This window comes from Empidonax traillii, unplaced genomic scaffold, assembly GCF_003031625.1.
Source record: "Empidonax traillii isolate 1590-97213 ecotype Southwest subspecies unplaced genomic scaffold, ASM303162v1 scaffold15:size5535645, whole genome shotgun sequence".
Lineage (NCBI taxonomy): Eukaryota > Metazoa > Chordata > Aves > Passeriformes > Tyrannidae > Empidonax > Empidonax traillii.
The window spans coordinates 1,731,042-1,749,933 of record NW_020955208.1 but is presented as its reverse complement, the minus strand read 5'-3'; the positions used below and the strand labels follow the sequence as shown (position 1 = coordinate 1,749,933).

Genomic DNA, 18,892 nt, shown 5'->3' with positions numbered 1-18,892 from the left:
CCTTGGGAGTTTGCAATTACTTTGTAACCCTCTAAGTCTCACAGTCTGAAAAGGGAGGGGAAGGGGGGGAAAAAAAAAAAAGAAAAAAAAAAAAGGAAGAAAAAAACCCAACCCAGCAGGGAAAGCCGCCATTCTTGCATGTAATTTCCTTGACCCAGATAACAGGCAGCTGATTATCCTCAGAGCAAGAAACCATAGGCCGCAAGTTCAGGGAGGGCTGAGTATTTCTGAGGTTTCCACACTGTTCAGCAAAGAGCCCCAGGACATGATGTACGTACAGTACAGCAGTTCCTTCCGAGGGAGCCAGGCGCTGGCACAAGTGGCTCAAGTGCTGCCAGAGTAGCCCTGAGATCCTGAAGACTGAAGTAAAAAAAGCCAGTGGCCTGAGCAATAACACCGGGGAAATCAAGTCTGGGTGCACGTAACTCCATCGTATTTTCTAGCTCAGCATCTGCCCGCTGGTGGGTTGGGCACAGCTCGTCCTGCTGGGAGGCAGAGAAAGTGAGGCAACATCCCAGATCCTTCCCAACAGGTTTTTCACAACCCTATAGGCAGTATTAAACTGGATAGCTAGAAATATTTGCTGACTAACTTTTGGGAGTGGTGAAGTGTTTTTTTTTAAGGAGAAGACCCCGGGTGGGGCTGGTGACCAAAGAAATCATTCTGGACTTTCCTTCAAAACGAAGCGCAAGGCCGCCGAGAGCAGGGATGCCAGATTTCTTTTGTTGGAAGCCGCGGCGCTCAGCATAGCGCAGGCACACCCATGCTCTGCCAGCGACAAGTCAACTCCGCTGGGCACCGCCTGGGACGTTTATTATTTCTTTTTCCCACACAGTTGCTTCGTTCTAAGAAATGAAAAGGAGTCAGGTATCTCTGGGACTCCCCTCGCTGCTGCTTTGACGCTGCAAGCCAAGACTGCCCCCAGAGGGGCGGAAAAATTAACGGGGAGATCAAAGCCTCGCTTCGGGAACGGAAAAACGGATAAACCTTATCAGATAGAGACCACCCAGCACAGGGAGGGGCGAGCTGTCACCCGGGAACTCTTCCCGCTGCCGAACCGCCCCCCTCCCCGCCCGCGCCGCGCCCGCACAGCGGCGAACTGGTGAAATCCCTCTCCGGCTCGGAATCCTCCCCGGGTTTTGCCTCCGCTCTCCGCACGGGCGGGTGGGTGCCCTTGGCCGGGCCGTGCGGGCGGTGCCGAGCGGGGCGGTCCCCGCGGGGCTCGGGGGGTCCCCGCCGCAGCCCTGCCATGCGGGTCCCGCTGCCCGCCCTGCTCGGCGGCTCGGCCGCCGCCCTCCTGCTGCTGCTGCTGCGATGGCGGCGGCGCCGGGGGCTCTGGAGGAAGGTGGCGGAGGCGCAGCAGCGGCAGGAGCGCAGCCTGGTGCGGATGGAGACGGCGGTGCAGCGCTTTCGGGAGCAGGTGAGCGCCGGCAGCCGGAATCCTCACTCCCACGCCCCCGCCGGGCACAGGCGGCCCGGCTCGCCCACCCGCCCGCCGGGGGCTGCTCACCTGGGCGCTTTTCCCATCGCACAGCCCCACCCCAGTGCCGCCCTCCCTGAGAGGCGCGGCTGCTCCCGCAGGGGCTGGCCCGGCTGCCAAGCGGCATCCCGGCTCCTCATATGGACCCGCGGGGGTTCAGCGTTATTATTTTCCCCGTTCTGAATCGATGTGTGCGTGTAGCCGTCAGCATCGCAGCGATCGCCGCTGTCGCGGGCACGGGGAAGGAGGCGCTACCTGGGGCAGCGGGGGATAACGGGATAAACTGTCACCGGCAGCGAGGAACGGAAAATCCCTGCCTGAAAGCTTCCCGGCACCTTCGCCGTGGTGGGAGGCTCAGGCTGGTTGAGGAGGCAGCTGGAGGAGGCGAGAGGCGATGTGTTATCAGCAGGGGCCAAAGTGCAGCCGCAGCTGCAGGGAGGGAGGGAGGGATGCGTTGGTGCCCCGCGATCCCGTCAGGCAGCCCGGCCTCAGGCTGGAGCAGAGTCACTCGGGTTCAGAGTCCAGCTCGAGGGGAGAGTTTTGACACGTTTTTCATGATATTTAGTGGGTGGTGAGGAAATTTCTGCTGACCCAAAAATGACCTGACTGCTGCCAGCCAAGGGGCTCCCTGGTGTTTGCACTTCCCTGTAGGAGATCTTGGCGGTGCCAGGAGAAGAGCTGGCTCCAGGTCCGGGTTTGACACCAGCTCCCACTCTGTAATTCAGCAGAGAGCACTGCACTAAGATGTTCCCCCAGGCCTGGCCATGACCTGCCTGAACAAGGCTGTGTGAAAGGCTGAATTTTAAACAGCACGTGCTTGATGAGACTGCTCTGGCTAGGAAGCAAGCCTGAGGAAGCCTGGGTTAGTACTGGCCCTGCAGGTTTCGCACCATGCTTGCTGGCATCGGGTAGAACAGGATGTGGTCTTTAAGCAGATTTTACATTTAGCTACTGAATTGAAGGTATTTTTTTGTTGGGGTTGCAAAGGGGACCAAGGAGAAAGCAACCTAGCAGCTGAAGTAGAGTTGCAACATTGCCTGTTCAACCTTTCCCATAGAATCCTTCCGTGAACGTAGTCTCCATCCTCTCTCTGCCTTTGCCGGAGCTGTCCAAGAAACTCCGTGATGGCTCCCTCCCTCTGGACCACGTCTTCTACTCCTACGTGGGCAAGGTGAGGAGCAGAGGTGTTGGGGCAGCATGTCACCCACAGTGGAGCTGGCTTTTTTTTTTTTTGAGAGGCCCAGCACAAGGTTCAAACCTGGTTTAGATGCTGCTGAGCTGCCACTGCTCTCTAATTAGTGAGCCCTTCTGTGCTTTTCTGTGAGGGAGGAGGGAGCTGGGCATCTGACTGCCATAGCTCTCAGCTTGGTTTGGAGCAAAAACTAGCAGAAAACTCAGCATCTAGAGAGCCCATACCTTCCTAGGTGAGTCCACACCTTCCCTGGGCAGGTATTCCTGTAGGGGAGCTGCAAAGTGCTGCTGTTGTCTCCCCTCCATCTCCAAATGGGTTTGGAAACCTCATAAAGTCAGTGTTCATGTTCATTCTCTACTTTTGCCATAATGTCCTGATCACCTCCTGTGTTCCCTCTTTGGGAGCATCATTTTTGCCACCCCAGAAGCTCAGTCAAGTCCATGGTATTCATCTGGGCTGAATGCCTCCCTTCATCAGCTTCTTCAGCTGGTGTGCCTCCCCTCACCAGCTGGTACCATGCCCCCCGCCCAGTGTTCCAGAAATAATTTTGAAGTTTGGCATGAAAATGTCTTGAAAAGGAGCAGGAAGGGCTGCCCTGATACCTGATGAAAAAGGGGGAAGAGGCAGGTAACCTTTGCGGAACAGAAGGCCACTGTGCAGCACTGCAGGCTGTGTCTCACCTGTGGGCTTTGCCTGCTTTCCCCAAGGCCATCCAAATCACCACAGAAACCAACTGCATCACGGAGTATCTGCAGGAAAGCGAGAACCAGCTCCGGAAAGCGAAGCTGACAGGGAAGAAAGGTTTGCTCTACGGGGTGCCAGTCAGCATCAAAGACTCCATCGACTGCCAGGTACTGCCAGTGTGATTTTGCGTGTGTCCTGAGATCCACGTGGTTTGAAGTTTGGCGGCAGGGGGAGGTTTGACCTCAGCATCTGGCTTGACTCTGTCATAGCTGATGTGGGGTGGCCTGCCCTGTCAGGTGAGGGGGTTTGCTGCCCATATGAGCCAACAGAGAAGGCTGGTCAGATTTACAGTCAATGCACTAAGCAATGTGTGTGTGTGGTGGATGGGTTTTTGGAGGTGTGTGCATATGCTTAAGTATACAGATAAAAATACGGGGGCACGGGGAATTGCGCTCTCCCATTTGGAAACCTCGTTGTCCTGTGTTCCCAGGGTCATGATTCCACGATGGGTTTTATAAAATACCTCAACAAACCCGCAGCAGAGGACAGCGTGGTGGTGCAGGTGCTCAGGAGACAGGGGGCAATTCCATTTGTCAAAACCAATGTTCCCCAGTCTCTCATCAGGTAGGTGGGTGCTCCATTCCCTCAGCGTCATGTTGATACTCCCTTCCTCATCTCGAGGCAAGATCTCATTCTCATTTCCCTCTTCTTTTTATATAACAACACCTGGCCCCCATCCCTTATGTCTTTAAGTTTCACTTAAAAAACACATTTACACTGAGGATGAAAATTATCTCCAGTTCCAAATGAAATAAAGAAGCAAAAGAGGAGGAGGAGAGAAATCATTGCTCTTTTTTCCTGTGCTGGGTGTTTTTAAATCACTTTATTTCTTTTTTTAAATTATCCTCTCAGAGATGATCCTACAGTGCAAACACGTATTCACGGAAGGGGAAGCTATTTTATCTAACAACCTCAAATTATCCTGCCCCCAAACATCCTGCTGTATCTGGCAAGACCACTCTTGGTGTCATTGATATGGGGTGAGCTCAGGTGTGCTCTGCTGGACAGTGTCCTTGCATCCTGCCATGTGAGCTCTGGCAAAGCTCCTCTGTGGGTGACTCTTGCCCAAGTCCTGTGAAATGCCTTAAGGTGATGTGGCAACGACTGACCATGTTTCAAAAAAGCCACACAGACAGGTTGCCTCAGGGATTATCAGATTTTGTACGAGTTCCTGGGGAAGTCCGATGCCAAATATCACTGCAGTTGGCATTTGGCCTCTTCTCAAGCACTGGCTCAGCTTTGGGTGTCCTGTGGCACTTGGGACTACCTGAACAAGAAGACTTTCCAGGAGACTTAATGTATTTGTGCTGCCAGAGGTTCTCTCTGGGGAAGGCTTCGTGACACTGAAATTAGCTGCCAGTGAATCCAGGCCCTGGGACCACCAGGAAAAGGCTGGTGGTCTTCATGGGAGCTTGAAGAGGCTCCCTCAGACTAAGCGATGTCAATGTAACAACTAGTGAATAATGCTTTTATTTTACCTTCTCAGGGTCTTTTTGTAGTGACTGGGCTCCACAGCAGCAGATACCTGCATTCCTCATTTGCAATCTCTCTCTGTCTGTTTAGCTATGACTGCAAGAACTTAATCTTTGGTCAGACGCGCAACCCTCTGCTCTTCACCAGAACCCCTGGAGGCTCCTCTGGTGGAGAAGGGGCACTTGTAGGAGGTGGTGGGTCCATCTTGGGCATTGGGACGGATGTAGGAGGGAGCCTGCGTTTTCCTGCTGCCTTCTGCGGGATCTGTGCACTCAAACCCACCGGGAACAGACTCAGGTACTGCGAGAAATGCGTTCTGTAGATGGGGCTCACCCTACCAACTGCTGTGCTGGGATGGTCCTACTTCTGTGGGGCAAGGGGAAACTTGGGAGGAACTGGGAAAGGCTTGTTTATCACTTCTGCCTGGGCATTTTCTGGGGCTGTATGGAAGGAAGCATTGGTTCTCCCAGAATGGAGATGGGGAAACTGCTCCATCCAGATGCTGAGGGGGTGGTTGTTCCTGACTGACAGGGCACTTGGGCCTAGGCTGGGGTCTCTCTTGGATTTCCCCTTGGCTCTTCCTTCTGCCAACCTTTGTATCTGCAATTTTAATTAATACTTGCTGCTACTTAAAGCCTTTCCCTTCAACACAAAATACTCAGCTTCTGTACTGTGTGTGTCTCTTTTCTTTGCAGTAAAAGAGGAATACAAGCTGGAGTCGTTGGGCAGAAGGCAGGTAGGAATTGACGGCTGTCCCCCAGGGAGAGCAGCAGGGCAGGGAAGAGAAGGACCCTCAGATGGTTATGGGGGACTTTCTCCAAGACCTGTAGATGGAAGCAGGTTCCCTTTCAGGGACTTTTTCAGAGATCCAACCTCATACCATCATTTCTGAGAAACTGAAACATGCATGATCCCAGAGGAGCAGTTTGGCTAACACATAAACCACAACACACTCTGTTAACCCACAGGTTGCTGCCTTGTCTGCCACTGCTTCGTGGGAGGTGGGATTAGCAGGATGTTTAATGGGTGTTTAATGTTGTCCTTGTGTCATGATTGACAAAGCTTTTTGTTTATTTGTTTTGTAAATCGACGCCAGGGCACATATTGATGGATAACAGCTCTGGGTCCATAATGATGGACCCACTGGTGGGAAGACACTTGCAGGCATCCCCAGCCCAATTCTTAAAGAGGAACTGTTACCAACATTAGACTAAGACGAAATGATTCCCAGAGGTCCTGCCTCTGCAGAACGTGCCCTTGAAAGACGCCCAGCCATGAGTGCTCTCTTCTGTTCTCTTCCAGTGGCTGCAGCAGTGGGGCCGTTGGCAAAAGACGTGGAAAGCCTGGCGCTGTGCATGCGGGCGCTCCTGTGCGAGGACATGTTCAACCTGGACAGCACAGTGCCACCCCTTCCCTTCAATGAAGAGGTACAGGACCTCAGAGGGGCCAGAGGTCTCTGGGAAGAGCTGCTGCCACTCGGGGTGAAAACACCTGACCTGTGGGTGGGCAGCGTGGGCGAGTGAAGTGCTGCTTTCCAGACCAGCCCCGTGTCACGGAGGTACTGCTGGCTGCACTGGTGTCCTTCCAGCTGGCTCTTTCCCTTGCTCTGCAGGTGTATGCCAGCACGCAGCCCCTCCGCATAGGGTACTATGAGACCGATTTCTTCACCATGCCGAGCCCTGCCATGAGACGCGCCGTCCGGGAGACGAAGCAGCTCTTGGAGGAGGCCGGCCACACGGTAGGAGCCATGGGCTGTGTGGACATCAAGGGGCCAAGCTCATCCTCTGTCTTCTGACTCATCAGTTGTTGCTCAAAGGGAAAACATAATTTTCAGGGAAGGCCCAATGAGGTGGGGAGGACGTGGTGAGGTCAGATGCTGGAGGCTTTCATGAGGGCTTGTCAGAAACTCCTCAACTCAGCTCAGCTCATTTTAAACCCTCAGTCACTTCTCCCACGCAATTTCCTTGTGCCTCTGCCACTGATTCATTCCTCTCTTGTCCTTCCAGCTGGTGCCCTTTGAACTCACAAATGTGGACTATGTGATCTTTAACTTCTGCGTCAGGGGAATGTTTTCAGATGGAGGCGCCTCCTTTGTCAAGAAATTGTAAGTAATGCCTGGAGTGGTTTGGTAGGATTGGTGCCCATCTAAAAAAATCCTCCCTAGGATCTGGCTATCATATGGATACGGGTAGCAGATCTACCAGATGTAGGTAGCAGCTTACTGGCACTGGGGTTTACTGGGGAGCTTAACATCAAGTAATTCAGCTGAACCTTGATTCTCTTTGGGATTGTTACTAGCCTTGACAGATGAAAGAAGACTGGGAGCTGACATCCTATAAATATTGTGAGAATCAGAATTGTCCCGTGGAATGGAGCAAACCTCTTTGTCACTTAGATATGCTGTTCAGAGGGGTTGGCTTGGGAAAGCTGATCTGCTGCAATTGCTTCCTACCACTGCTCAGCTAAACACTCCTTTCCCTTTCAGCAATGGGGAACTTGAGAAAGGCAGCTCGGGGATGTTCTTCTGGTTGGCAAAGTCACCACAGTGGCTGAAAACTCTCCTCTCCTGGATTGCCAAACCTTTCGTAAGGTCCATTTCTTTCTACCGTAGACAGGGTTAAGCAGTGTGTGGTGAATAACTTGTCTGCCATTGCAATAAGGCTTTATCACAGAGAAGTCTCTAGGCACTGCTTCCTGGCTGTGCTCAGACACATCTCCAAACTGGAGTGATGTTATTTCTGTTCCTTCACTCCCCACTTTGGGGAAAATCCACAAGTCCTGCCTGACCACTGAGTAAACAGCTTGTATTTGTGACTGAGCTGTCTCAAGACACATCAATTATTTGCCTTTTTTTTTTTTCACTTTCTCCTTCTCAGGTACCTCGATTTTCAAGTATCATAGGAAGTATGAAAGCAAAGTGAGTAAATCTGAGCCTGAGCAAGGGTGTGAAGATTTGGGTTTCTCTTCTGGGGAGCAGTGTTTGCTACATCAGGGACCCTGCCCCAGCTGCACGTGAGAGAATGCAAGGCAGAAAACACAAGGGTGGGAGCAAACTGAGAGCAGTTTGTGTCAATGCCATAACCCTGCTGGGTTTGGGAAACTGTTGTAGTATTGAGGTGGGAATGAGAGCAGGGGCTCACAGCCTCTTGCTTAGGAAGTGGTTGAAGCCTGTGGGAATGAAATACGGTGTTTGCTTCAGCACTGGTTAATGCATCCATCATGCCATGGGGTAGGGACCCTGTAAGGCAGAAAAAAGGTGTATGCACAGGGAAGGAGGCTTGCTCTGGAATGTCAGTGTTGGGCAGTTAGAGATAAAAAAGGACTCAAATTGTGTAGCAGAGAGGGTGTGCTCTTCCCTTGGCTGCAGCTCCAGGGGCACAGCTAACCTGTGCCTGTCTGCTTTTTGCTTCCCTTCCCTGCCTCCAAAGATGCTCTTTGCAACACCTTTTTGATGCCTTTCATTGTTTTTTTTTTTCGTTTTTCAGCACAGTGTCTGAAGTCTGGAGTCTCCATCATGAAATTGAGGTAAATTATTGCAATTTGGAGTTAGACAGTTTTTGTTTGATTTCTTCTTGGGAAGAGGCAGATTCAGCGCCCACCAAGGTTAGGAGGTGATCAGTGATGTAAGGTAGGAACATGTCACTCCTCAACAGATCTCACTTGGACGTGCAAGTCCTCAGCACATTTAAAGATTAAGACAACATGTAGACAAGTTCATGGTTCTGAATCAGGCCTGTGGTTTTTACACCTACACTTCAAAAACATAGGTCGTCACCTACAGCAGACTTGCCTTTGTTTCTGTTCTTGTGTCCTGGAGACCCGTGACCATGTCCCAGGTCACTATGTGCCCCTGCACTCAGTCTTTTCCCACCTGCAGTTTACCAGGGAGAGGGTGCTTTGTATGCTGGGTGGGCTGTTGGCTGGGCAGCAAAAGATTGCTGGATTTTAGCAGAACCAGGCCTGTTGTAGCTCGTTGGCCGATCCCAGGGAAGGGCCAAGAGCCTGGCTGGATGCCCAAGGAGAGCCTCAACCAGCAGCCACGGGACAGCACATCCAGCCCACTGACCACCAGCACATTTCTTCCTCAGGACTTCTGCCACCAGTTCATTGCCCAGTGGAAGAAGCTGAATCTGGATGTCATGCTCTGTCCCATGCTGGGCCCGGCCCTCCACATCGGCTACCCTGGGAAGCTCTCAGGTAGGACTGCCTCCAGCATGCCCCTGCTGTGGCACTCCACCAGTATCCATGAGGAGTGTTCCTCCTCCCCTCACATCCCCAAGGCACTGGGAATGTGAGTGGGAAAGCGCTGGGAAGGGCTCGTGTCTTGGGACAGCTGCAGTCCCAGCCCATGGGGTTATCCTGGGACAACACCCCTGGTTTATGTGGGAGCCAACGGGACGGTTTTTGTCCCTCAGCCCTTGAGTTCCCAGTGCAGGTCCCTGTTTGGTGGAAGTTCACATACACCAAGGGAGTGAAGGCTTTCCCTGTGTCAGGCTGGCACTGTGAGCTCCCCCTCTCCCCCAGTGGCAGTGAGCTACACCATGCTCTACAATGCCTTGGACTTCCCCGCTGGCGTGGTCCCCGTGACGACGGTGACGGATGAGGACGAGGATGAGCTGAAGGACTACAAGGGGTACTATCGAGATTGGTGGGACCGGAAACTGGCAAAGGTGAGTGGTGCCAGGTTTCCTGGGGGCACGGGCACCCTCATCCCTTCCCCAGACGTCCTCACGGCCTCTCCCCCTTTGTGTGTGCCGCAGGCTTTCAGTGGCAATGTGGGGATGCCCGTGGCCGTGCAGTGCGTGGCCTTGCCGTGGCAGGAGGAGCTCTGCCTGCGGTTCATGAAGGAGGTGGAGACACTCGCTCTGAGGAAGAACAGTTTCGTCTGAGACCCACGCGCTCGCCTGGAGCAGGATCCCAGCTGACATCAGCGTGGGTCATCCTTTGGTCTGACCCACGAGGACTCGTGTTCCCCTCAGTGAGGATGTGGCGATGACTGGGATTGCTGATGGCTTTGGGGTGCCTGGGGAAGGCAAGACGAGCTCGGCAGTGGTGGAGTTCTCCAGTCATTGTCCTAATACAGTACTTTTTATTATCTGAGTCTGTTATTTCAGGTCTGTGTGTGGCGAGGAGGATCTTGGGGTGGATTTTAATAGCCCTCTCAACACTCTCCAGGGAAACACAAGAACACAATCTCTTACAAATGGGGAAACTGAGGCACGGGGACTGGTTTTGTCTGAGATGCTTGGGCTCCCACTTGGAGTGCTGTAGGAACAGGGATTTCCCCCTCTGTTCTTAGCTCCCTGTGAATGAAATCTGGTGTTTTCCCTAGCACAGACCAGCAATCTGAAGTGAAAGCAGACTCTGGCAAGCAGGGAGGGAGCTGGCCCACTTCCCACAGCACAGTGCTGCTGGCACCCTGCACACCGTGAAGGAGAAATCAATAGAATCACAGAATGGTTTGGGTTGGAGGGGACCTTAGAGATCATCTAGTTCTGCCTCCCCTGCCACAGACTGGGACACCTTCCACTAGACCAGCTTGCTCAGAGCCCCATCCAACCTGGCCTTGAACACTTCAAGGGATGAGACATCCACGGATCTGGGTACCCTATTCCAGTGTCTCACCACCCTCACAGTAAAGAATTTCTCATTACATCTTATCTAAACCCACCTCCTTTCCGTTTGAGGCCTGTATTGAGCAGCGTGCCAGGGTCGGATGGATGGCAGACAGCCTGCCCTGCGCACCTTCTCCTCCCCTTTGGCCCATACCAGGATTTCCAGCAGGGTTTTCCAGCCACTGGCAGCCACTGGCACTGGGATGGGCAGGACTGACTGCTCCCGGCAGGTTTCCAAGAGTGTTCCAGAAAGGAATGCCACAGTGCGAAAGTGTTTTCCCAATGCAGGAATGTCAAAAGCAGATGGTAACAAAGCTCTGGCAGGATTAACGTTTGGGGTTTTTTTTAGTGTATTACTGTTGTTTAAACCAGAGGTGTGCAAAGGCATGGAGCCTTTTCAAGGGTTGAGAGAGTGTTTATCACAGCCAAGGAGAACAGGACCCCCATTCTTTATCAGCAGGCTTTGAAAACGGGAGGGAGGGAGCTTCAGGCATTCCATGATTGAGTGCTATGTAAAGCAAAGCCCCAGAAGAGTCTGGGTCGGGTTCTTCACCAGCCACCGGTGCTCTCTGCACACACAGAAGATGCTGGATGGGGTTACCTGTTTGTTATAAATTTTAAAATTCAAACCTGGAGGAGCTTGTGCCAGAAAAGGCAGTGCCCATGCTCCCAGAGTGCCAAGCACTGTTAGTTTAACTGCTCTCTCCCTGGCATGCAGGTGGGCAGGGTGCAGGAGTCCAAACCAAGGAGCCACCAGTGAACCTGAACCTACAATTATTCCTCACTGGAAGCCCTGAGTGAAGACCTTCAGCGAGCCACAACCATGGGACAGTGCAGCAGGCAGGGCCAAAGCTGCTGGGCAGCTCTGGGGGCTTGAGGCTACCAAAAGGGCCAGAGCTGCAGGCTGCTCCCAGCAGTCAGCAGGGAGAGGTTGGTGACATACACACCAAGTTGTTTGCCTCATTCTTCTGCCTTCCCTGTCTGAACAGGGATGATCCTCCTCACCTTTCCTGTCAGCAAACAATTTATCTACAAGGTCTCACTTCTCGCCCAAGCTCCCTCCCTGCTGCCACAGGAATAAATCCCACCTGACGTGTCTGTACCAGGCAAGAAGGTAGCAGGACAGCAGCATGATCACTCGCTTCAGTCCCCAAACAAGACCCCTCCACCACAGAGCAATGGTTACCCTGGATACAGCCACCTTAGAAGCTCTGCTACCCTGCTGCCTGGAGCAGGGCCAGCATCTGTTCAGGTGCAGCTGAGTTGCCTTGCACCTTGGCAATGAGCTCTTGGAGGCATCCCCTGTTCCTTCCCTGTGGGCTTGCAGATACCTGAGGATGTACAGAAGCTTAATTTTTTCAGCCCCTCCTTTCCACACCGAGCCACGGGACAGTCCTGGGCAGGGGGGAGCACCCATGGCAAGGGGCACCTCCTGGGGCTGGTAAGACTGTGTGGTCCAGCTCCTTTGCATCCTGATGGCTTGGAAACCGCAGAACAGATAGGACTCTGCATCCATCAGAAGGGATTTCCCAAAAGTGCTCACCTTCTAATCCAGGTTGCCAAAAGGCTTTTCAAGGAGGCTTGGCTTGAAAATGATACAGAAGAGTCATACTGCTTGAAGGCATCTTCAGATGGCTCCTTCCACGCTGCATTTCCAGAGTCACCTGCATTCTCTTTGTTCTCCTGAGCTCCCCCCTCTCCACAGGTGCATTTTCACTCCCTGCATGAGGTTCCCCAGAACAACCAGAGCTACGTTTTCCCAAGCTCAAAGGGCTGCAGCTGATGCTGCCTGAGGGACAGGGGTGATGGCTAAGCACCTCTAGTTAATGGGTGTAAATGTTAATTAATTATTAGGGGTGGGTATGATAGGGATAGCCCAGACCGGGGCTTTGCAGGCACTCAGCTTTGTGTGCAGCCAGGGACATCAGCAAGCAGTGGCTTGAGGAGACACAGAGTTGGGGAACACCACAGCCTTGGGGAAGCCCCCCCAGGCTGAGTAAGCTGAGCACATGGTTTTGCAGCCTGACCCACAGCAGTGCTCCAGCAGGCAGACCCTTTCAAAGTCCATGGTCTAGAAAGTCCATTCCTGGACTTCGTTAAAGCAACTCTCAGAGCTGACCCTGCACAGCAGGGCAGTCACAGAGTCTGCATTTATCTGCCCTCCTGAGGAGAAGGTGGGAGACTCAGGTCTCTGTAGCTGGACCCGAACTGAAAGGGTCGGGCAGAGAAATCGTGATCCAAGAACACCTGTGGCAGGTCCTGGATCCATCGTGGGGGGACCCTCGTGTCCTCTCAGCTGTGCTCTGCAGTTCAGCTGCAGCTGTCGTGCTCCTGAGGTGGCTGGGACGCAGACAGGTCCTGCAGAAGATGCATGAGGCGAGGAGATCTTGGGATCTGGCCCTGGAAAGGATGGAGAAGGCAGCTCGCAGGTTTAAGCAAGAGGTAAATTTGGGGGAAAGTGTTTGTGGGTATATATATTTTGGATAACCAAAGGAATGGGGGAGCTCTGATCAGTCCCTCTCTGAATGGTGGTTAGGGCACATGCTTGTTTTTCAGCATCACCAATCCTATGTTTTTTAAGGGTCATCATCCTCCATTGTCCTGAAAACCCCTCCTATAACTGACAGTGTAAAGGAAATATTTCTTAATACAGACCTGTTTAGGGAATTCTGAGTATGAAAGATCAGTTGGAGCTTGGGACCTTCTCAATCAGATCACCACCCCAGACCTCCCCATGCCCTTTCTCCTCATCCATCCCTACTGCCAAGCCCTTCCTCTCCCATCCTTACCTCTGCCCATCCATAGGGACCTGAATGCCCCATCACCCTCAAAGTACAAGGGGGCTTCACATCCTTCCAACATCTAAAAGCCATTTCTTCTTGCCCATGCCCAGGTAAAGAAGCACCTGGATTTTAGGAGGTCAGGTCCTTGGAAATGGGATTTATCTTAGACCCATAATAAACCCCTACTGCTATTCTTTTCTTGGAGGGGAGGTTTCCAACAGCCTGCACACTTCTTTTTCCCATGTTAATGATAAATTTTGTAAAACTTTAGCTGTTTGAACTGCTATTCAGTGAGTTAGAGTTAGAAGAGGGGTGGAGGCCTGTAGGAGAGTAAACAGAGACAGGTTAAACCACTCTTACAGGTTCATGAAACTCTCCAGTCTAGGAGCAGTTTTCTCTCTGTTTTCATCCTGTTTTAAGAACTAAGACCCAGCAAATTCCCTGTCAGCAAATTCCCTGCTCCAGCACAGGCAGTGCTCTGTGGGAGATCTGCGTTTCCACAGGGCACATCTTCTAAAATTTTCCCTTCAAGGTGATTTCTGGGCAGATGTTAGAACTGGGTATTTGCAGCCTCAACACCAGCCTTTTCTGTTGTTTTCTTCCCTCTGCACCCAATTTCCTACCCTTTTTAGAACCAGACCACACATATCCTCTCTCTGACAATGGTGGAGCTGGCACAGAAGCTGAAGGAGGGGTCCCTGTCCCCAGAAAGCGTCCCCTAGTCCTACATCGACAAAGTGAGTGATACTTTCAGCATGGAGGACAGTGGCACTTTCAAATTAAAAACCAGCTCATTTTCCCGTGTCTCTATTTTCCCAGCGACAAAGTGAGATCTCAGGAGGTCCCTACCTGCTTTCATGTCCCAAGAGAGCAAAGAATCCAGGGAAGCACGTGTCCTTGTGGACAGAGGACACCCAGCACAAGTGACCAAAAGAAGCAGCCACACAGCAGGGTTGGCAGGCAGGAGGTGGCGTCAGAAAGACTGTGCCGAGGACCTCTGGTGCAGACTTGTGTCCTGGACAACACTGTTTTTCCCCAGCTCTATTGCTGCCACCATTCCTCCAACCCAGGAGAGCTCAGTTGGTGCCTCCCTGAGCCCTGGGAACGCTCCAGTCCTGCACGTGTCATGTGTGTAAGTCTTGGCTCCTCCTCTCACAGGTTTACACGAGTTCAAAGCCTCTCTGCATCGGGTACTATGAAGGAGATGGTTACTTCCAGCCCTCACCCAGCATGAAACGGGCCATAAAGCAGACAAGAAAGCTCCTCCAGGATGCAGGGCACACGGTGGGTTCCCATGGCTGTGGTTGCTGGGAGCTGTTACCTCCGCTCCTTACAAAGTTTGGAAAAATCACTTTCCATCTCCACTTTTCCTGCCCGTAAAAGAGGAGGCAAATGCAACAGTTTGATTCCCAAACTGAAGTGATCTTGCTTATATTTCTAGCCTAGCAGACATGATAATTATTTTAAGATATCTCCAAGTCAACCCAAGCACTGTTTTGTTTTCCATCATGTTTGCTGTTCCCATAGATATCAAACTCACAGCAGTTTCCATGATTCCTCCTCTACTAAACACAGCTTACAGATTTCTTGGCGGGTAAGTGGGAAGCAAGGTGGAGCAATTAACCCCCCAGGGACTTCCTTCATCCCAAATTATTCTGTAGTTCCACCAGTGGGGATTTCTGTATGGGAGCTGTTCCAATGATGCAAATTAATTTTTAAAAATGGGTGTTTTGAAGCCTCTAAAAATTCTTCTCTAACATGTAGAGGAGTGGCGTGTGTGCCAGGTCACAGTAAGTGTTTATGCCTTGGAAAGAACAGCAGGCAGATACTGCTAACCCAGCTGCCTTTGAAAATGGGGTCTTTCTGTCCTACAGCAGCAAGGAGGTAGACTGCTTCTGAGTAAAACCCTTCTTTCTGTGTGGGCTGTGGGACTTAGCACTATATACCATAGCCAGTGGCTGCATCCAGAGTGTTTATATTCTCGTGGGTGCAAACTGATTCATGAGCAGCAGGGGAGCAATCTCTGGAAGGATGAATTTAGCATGGGCAGCAGCCAGTTCACATGCATGGGTAGCATGGTAGACACCCACCCAGCCACTTGCTCATTTCAGGATGAAGCAGGTCCCACTGCCAAGCTCTCCAGAACTTTTATGGCACTGATGCCACAGGCAGTGAAGTACCAATTTATCTGTAACATTTGCAGTGAGCATTTACACCTCAGCATCTATTGTTCAGTGTTTTCCTTAGAAACAGGCAGATTTTGTCTTTTAGAGACTCCCTTCCAAGACAAACTCCACCTTGGAAGCAGCACTGCTATTGCTGTAGCTCTGGCACAGTCACTTTTTCACTCTCTGCCCTTCCAGCAAAGGAGACATCGTGGATCCCAACCTGAAATCCCAGTTCAATACTTACAGGCTTCCTGCTCTGCTGAAAATGATCTTGGCTATCATTTTGAAACCCATAGTAAGTGTGTGGACGTGTCTCATTTGTGTTATAGGAAATCAGCGTGGTGGGAAGAATTCCATGTGCAGGGAGGTAGGGGAGTAAAACCACTTCGTTGGAAACCCTACCAGTTCTTCAGAGCCAACTCTGCTACGATGAGAAGTGTTCCCAAAACGTAATCACGTGATAGCCAGCTATTTCAGCTGCACTGTTGTTGACTAACCCCAAGCTTTTCTCTTCTCTCCAAAAGTACCCAAAAATTGCTCGAGATCTCCGGGCTCTCTGTGGAGTGGGGTAAGACACACTGAAGTAGGTCTGGAGAAAGGTGATGTGCTTTGATGTGTCCACCTATATGTGCAGGTAGATGCCAGGGCTGTGGGGCACAGGCTGAGCCAGATGAATATGTGCTTCCTCTGCACCACCTGGTCTCAGCACTGTGTTATCCAGGGCTGTTCAGCCAGGGGTTATCTCAAAAACTTAAGGATCTTTTTAGTGACAGAGATAAGCACAGGGAGATATGGAAATCCACCATCAGGTGGATTCTGGTGCCCAGAGCATCATGTGCCAAGTTAATGCAGAGGTCTCTGCATGCATGTGCAGTGTGGTGTGAGGAACCTGCACCTCCAAAAGGAGAGACACACCAAACTGGGAGCAAGTGAATTTAGAAGACTGCCATGATTTTTGTGTAGGTGTTCTGGTATGCTTTAACATTAAGCTCTTTTGATGTACCTGCTCTTTTGAAGCACGTGCAAACCCAGCTAAATCAGCTGGATGATGCCATAGCTTTTTCCCAGAATGGTCATGCAGTTTTCATAAAAAATGGGCTGTCTGTGCATTTTTCCTATTTGTTTTCTGTTGCCACAGTCACAAAGCTGATTAATTCTGCCACTTTTCCAGACCTGCCAAAAACCTCTGGGATCAGCATGGAGCAGTGGTGGTAACGTGACTTTTATTTCCCTTTTTCCTTACTAAATGTTGTGAGAGGTCTTCAAAGGTTTCTAAGCAATTGCTTCGCACTCAGCAATGCATTTGGGGTTGGAGATGAATCACCATCCTTTGCCCTGCATTGTCTAAGCAAAAATAGTGTAAGAACGGTCATTAAAAATTACTTCATTTTTTTCTTCTTTCTGTCTCTCGGTGCAAATTCTTTATTTGATACTGTCACGAGGTAAAGCCATGCTTGAATGATCAAGCAGAGACAAAGCAGGAGTCAAAAACTATGGTTGTGAACTCTGTGGCTGAGGTGGCTTCCTTAGTAACCTGGGACAGGAAGCTTCTCCTGGACAGCTGTGTCCAGTGCTGCCCACAAACTGATCAGGATCCTCCTTTAAACAGTTTGAGTTTTCTGCTTGCATTTGATTTAATTGGCTGGTTTCTCTCCTCCCTGCTCTGATGGTTGGAAACTTTCATATTTCCCGTGCTCTTTTATTCCCTTCCAGTTTATCCTTATTTTATTTCTGTCCTTGAGTGTAAATAGCACCTCTCCTCTCTGGTATTTTCCGCTGCCTCACTCCTACGTCTATTTATAGAGAGCAATTGTATCCTCTTTCAGCTGGTGTTTTGCAAGGCTGAAGAGGCTGAGCTGTTTTAGTGTCCACCCTCAGCGCAGGATCTGTTTCCTGGGACACCCTTACAATCCTCCCTGAGGAGAAACATACCCCCAGCCTGCACCACCCAGCCTCTACCAGTGCCAGTCACTCGATGAGCAGGCTGGTCTGACAAATTAGAGGGCAGAGGAAAAACTCCTACAAAGCTGCCTGGGCACTGGGCTGGTGGGAGGTGTTTGAAAGGGAATGGGTTTAGGGTTTTTTTAAGGTGAAAACAGATTCCTCTCCCATCCCCCCCCCCCCCCCCCCAAAACAAAAACCACAAAAAACCAAAACCAGCATAAAAATACACATAAAAAACACAAACCAACTGAAACACCCCTACCAAAAAAACAAAACAAAGGACACCGCCCAAAAAACAAAACAAAACAAAATCTTTAGAAGGTTTGATGACTTCAAAGATATTTTCAGTTGCTTTAGTTCAGTGAAACAATATTCACATGTTTTCCTCCACTGCAAACAAGAGCCGATTCAAAACTTTTGGCTAATGACCAGCTTTTCTCTCAGGATAAAAAAAAAAAAAAAAAAAAAAAAAAAAAAAAAAAAAAAAAAAAAAAAAAAAAAAAAAAAAAAAAAAAAAAAAAAAAAAAAAAAAAAAAAAAAAAAAAAAAAAAAAAAAAAAAAAAAAAAAAAAAAAAAAAAAAAAAAAAAAAAAAAAAAAAAAAAAAAAAAAAAAAAAAGGGTAGCTACACTGACAGTATTTCCTGTAAACCCATCTCATTTGTTGAGCTTTCAGCAGGAAGAATCTCAGACTGCAGGTGGAAATTGAGGTCAGACTGCAAAACAGCTCCAAGGCCAGGGCTCTTGTGAGAGATGTGAAAGACTCTTGTACAGAAAACTTGGAGTGAGACAGCTGTGCACAACAGGGCCTGGACCATGGGACATATGTCTGTATGTAACCAGATTATGGCTTTAGAAACAACTGTAGTGTGGTCCATCCATGTCTGTTTGCTAAGATGAAGTGGAACAGCTCTTTGAGGATGGATTAATTCATTGCCTGATATTCAGCAGAGCTGTAGTAAACCAGACTACAAACCTAGACCTCTCTTGAATCTGCAGTACAGTCCTGAAGCTGTGCCTCCTGCGCTGTGAGGGGATGTCCTGAGGCTTGCCTTGCTGTCTCTTGTTGCCTCTTTTCCTTGCCTGTATTCCCCACACAAAATGAAAGAAGTATGAAAATATTTTGGATTCATTTATTTTAGATTCTTCTATCGAAACAATCAGAGCTTTAAGGAAATGTGACTTTTTAGTCAGCCAGACCTAATTCTTCAAAATTCTGTTGATCTCCATTCAATACAATTCAAAAGCAAAACTGTTCATGGGAAGGATTGGGTTAATGCTTGACGAAATCAAGTCTGAAATGCACACCTAGCATTAATGTCTAAGTCCGGGCAGCACATGGTATCATGACAGGAAACCTAAAGGAGGAAGAACAAAGTCCCTTGACCCTTTCAAAGCCTGGCTCAGATTTTATCTTATTTTTTTTAGTTGCATCCAGGAAGGCTTTTTCCCCTACTTTTCCAATGTGTCAGCACTGACCTGCCACTGCTGTCCAA

General features: G+C 50.3%; 2 protein-coding genes across 3 annotated transcripts in view; both read left to right on the top strand.

The window, feature by feature from the left end:
- The first annotated feature begins 1,171 nt into the window (after positions 1-1,171).
- Positions 1,172-18,892, top strand: part of LOC114062243 (fatty-acid amide hydrolase 1-like) — a 34,595-nt gene continuing 16,874 nt past the window's right edge. Inside the window, exons 1-15 of one of the 2 annotated variants that reach the window (XM_027893495.1) lie at positions 1,172-1,420; positions 2,538-2,651; positions 3,380-3,523; positions 3,847-3,980; positions 4,980-5,186; positions 5,585-5,625; positions 6,192-6,316; positions 6,502-6,627; positions 6,896-6,993; positions 7,375-7,474; positions 7,766-7,806; positions 8,375-8,414; positions 8,978-9,086; positions 9,414-9,559; positions 9,650-9,989. In XM_027893495.1, the coding sequence (XP_027749296.1) occupies positions 1,250-1,420; positions 2,538-2,651; positions 3,380-3,523; positions 3,847-3,980; positions 4,980-5,186; positions 5,585-5,625; positions 6,192-6,316; positions 6,502-6,627; positions 6,896-6,993; positions 7,375-7,474; positions 7,766-7,806; positions 8,375-8,414; positions 8,978-9,086; positions 9,414-9,559; positions 9,650-9,778 (1,725 nt within the window). In that variant the 5' untranslated portion in view covers positions 1,172-1,249 and the 3' untranslated portion in view covers positions 9,779-9,989. Of the gene's footprint in view, positions 1,421-2,537; positions 2,652-3,379; positions 3,524-3,846; positions 3,981-4,979; positions 5,187-5,584; positions 5,626-6,191; positions 6,317-6,501; positions 6,628-6,895; positions 6,994-7,374; positions 7,475-7,765; positions 7,807-8,374; positions 8,415-8,977; positions 9,087-9,413; positions 9,574-9,649; positions 9,990-18,892 lie in introns of those variants that run through there. The other variant, XM_027893486.1, reaches the window with a different exon arrangement.
- The window catches only part of LOC114062296 (fatty-acid amide hydrolase 1-like), a 5,434-nt gene continuing 2,108 nt past the window's right edge, over positions 15,567-18,892 (top strand). Inside the window, exons 1-3 of the mRNA XM_027893575.1 lie at positions 15,567-15,750; positions 15,980-16,023; positions 16,627-16,672. Coding sequence (XP_027749376.1) covers positions 15,721-15,750; positions 15,980-16,023; positions 16,627-16,672 — 120 coding nt within the window. The 5' untranslated portion in view covers positions 15,567-15,720. The remainder of the gene's footprint in view (positions 15,751-15,979; positions 16,024-16,626; positions 16,673-18,892) is intronic.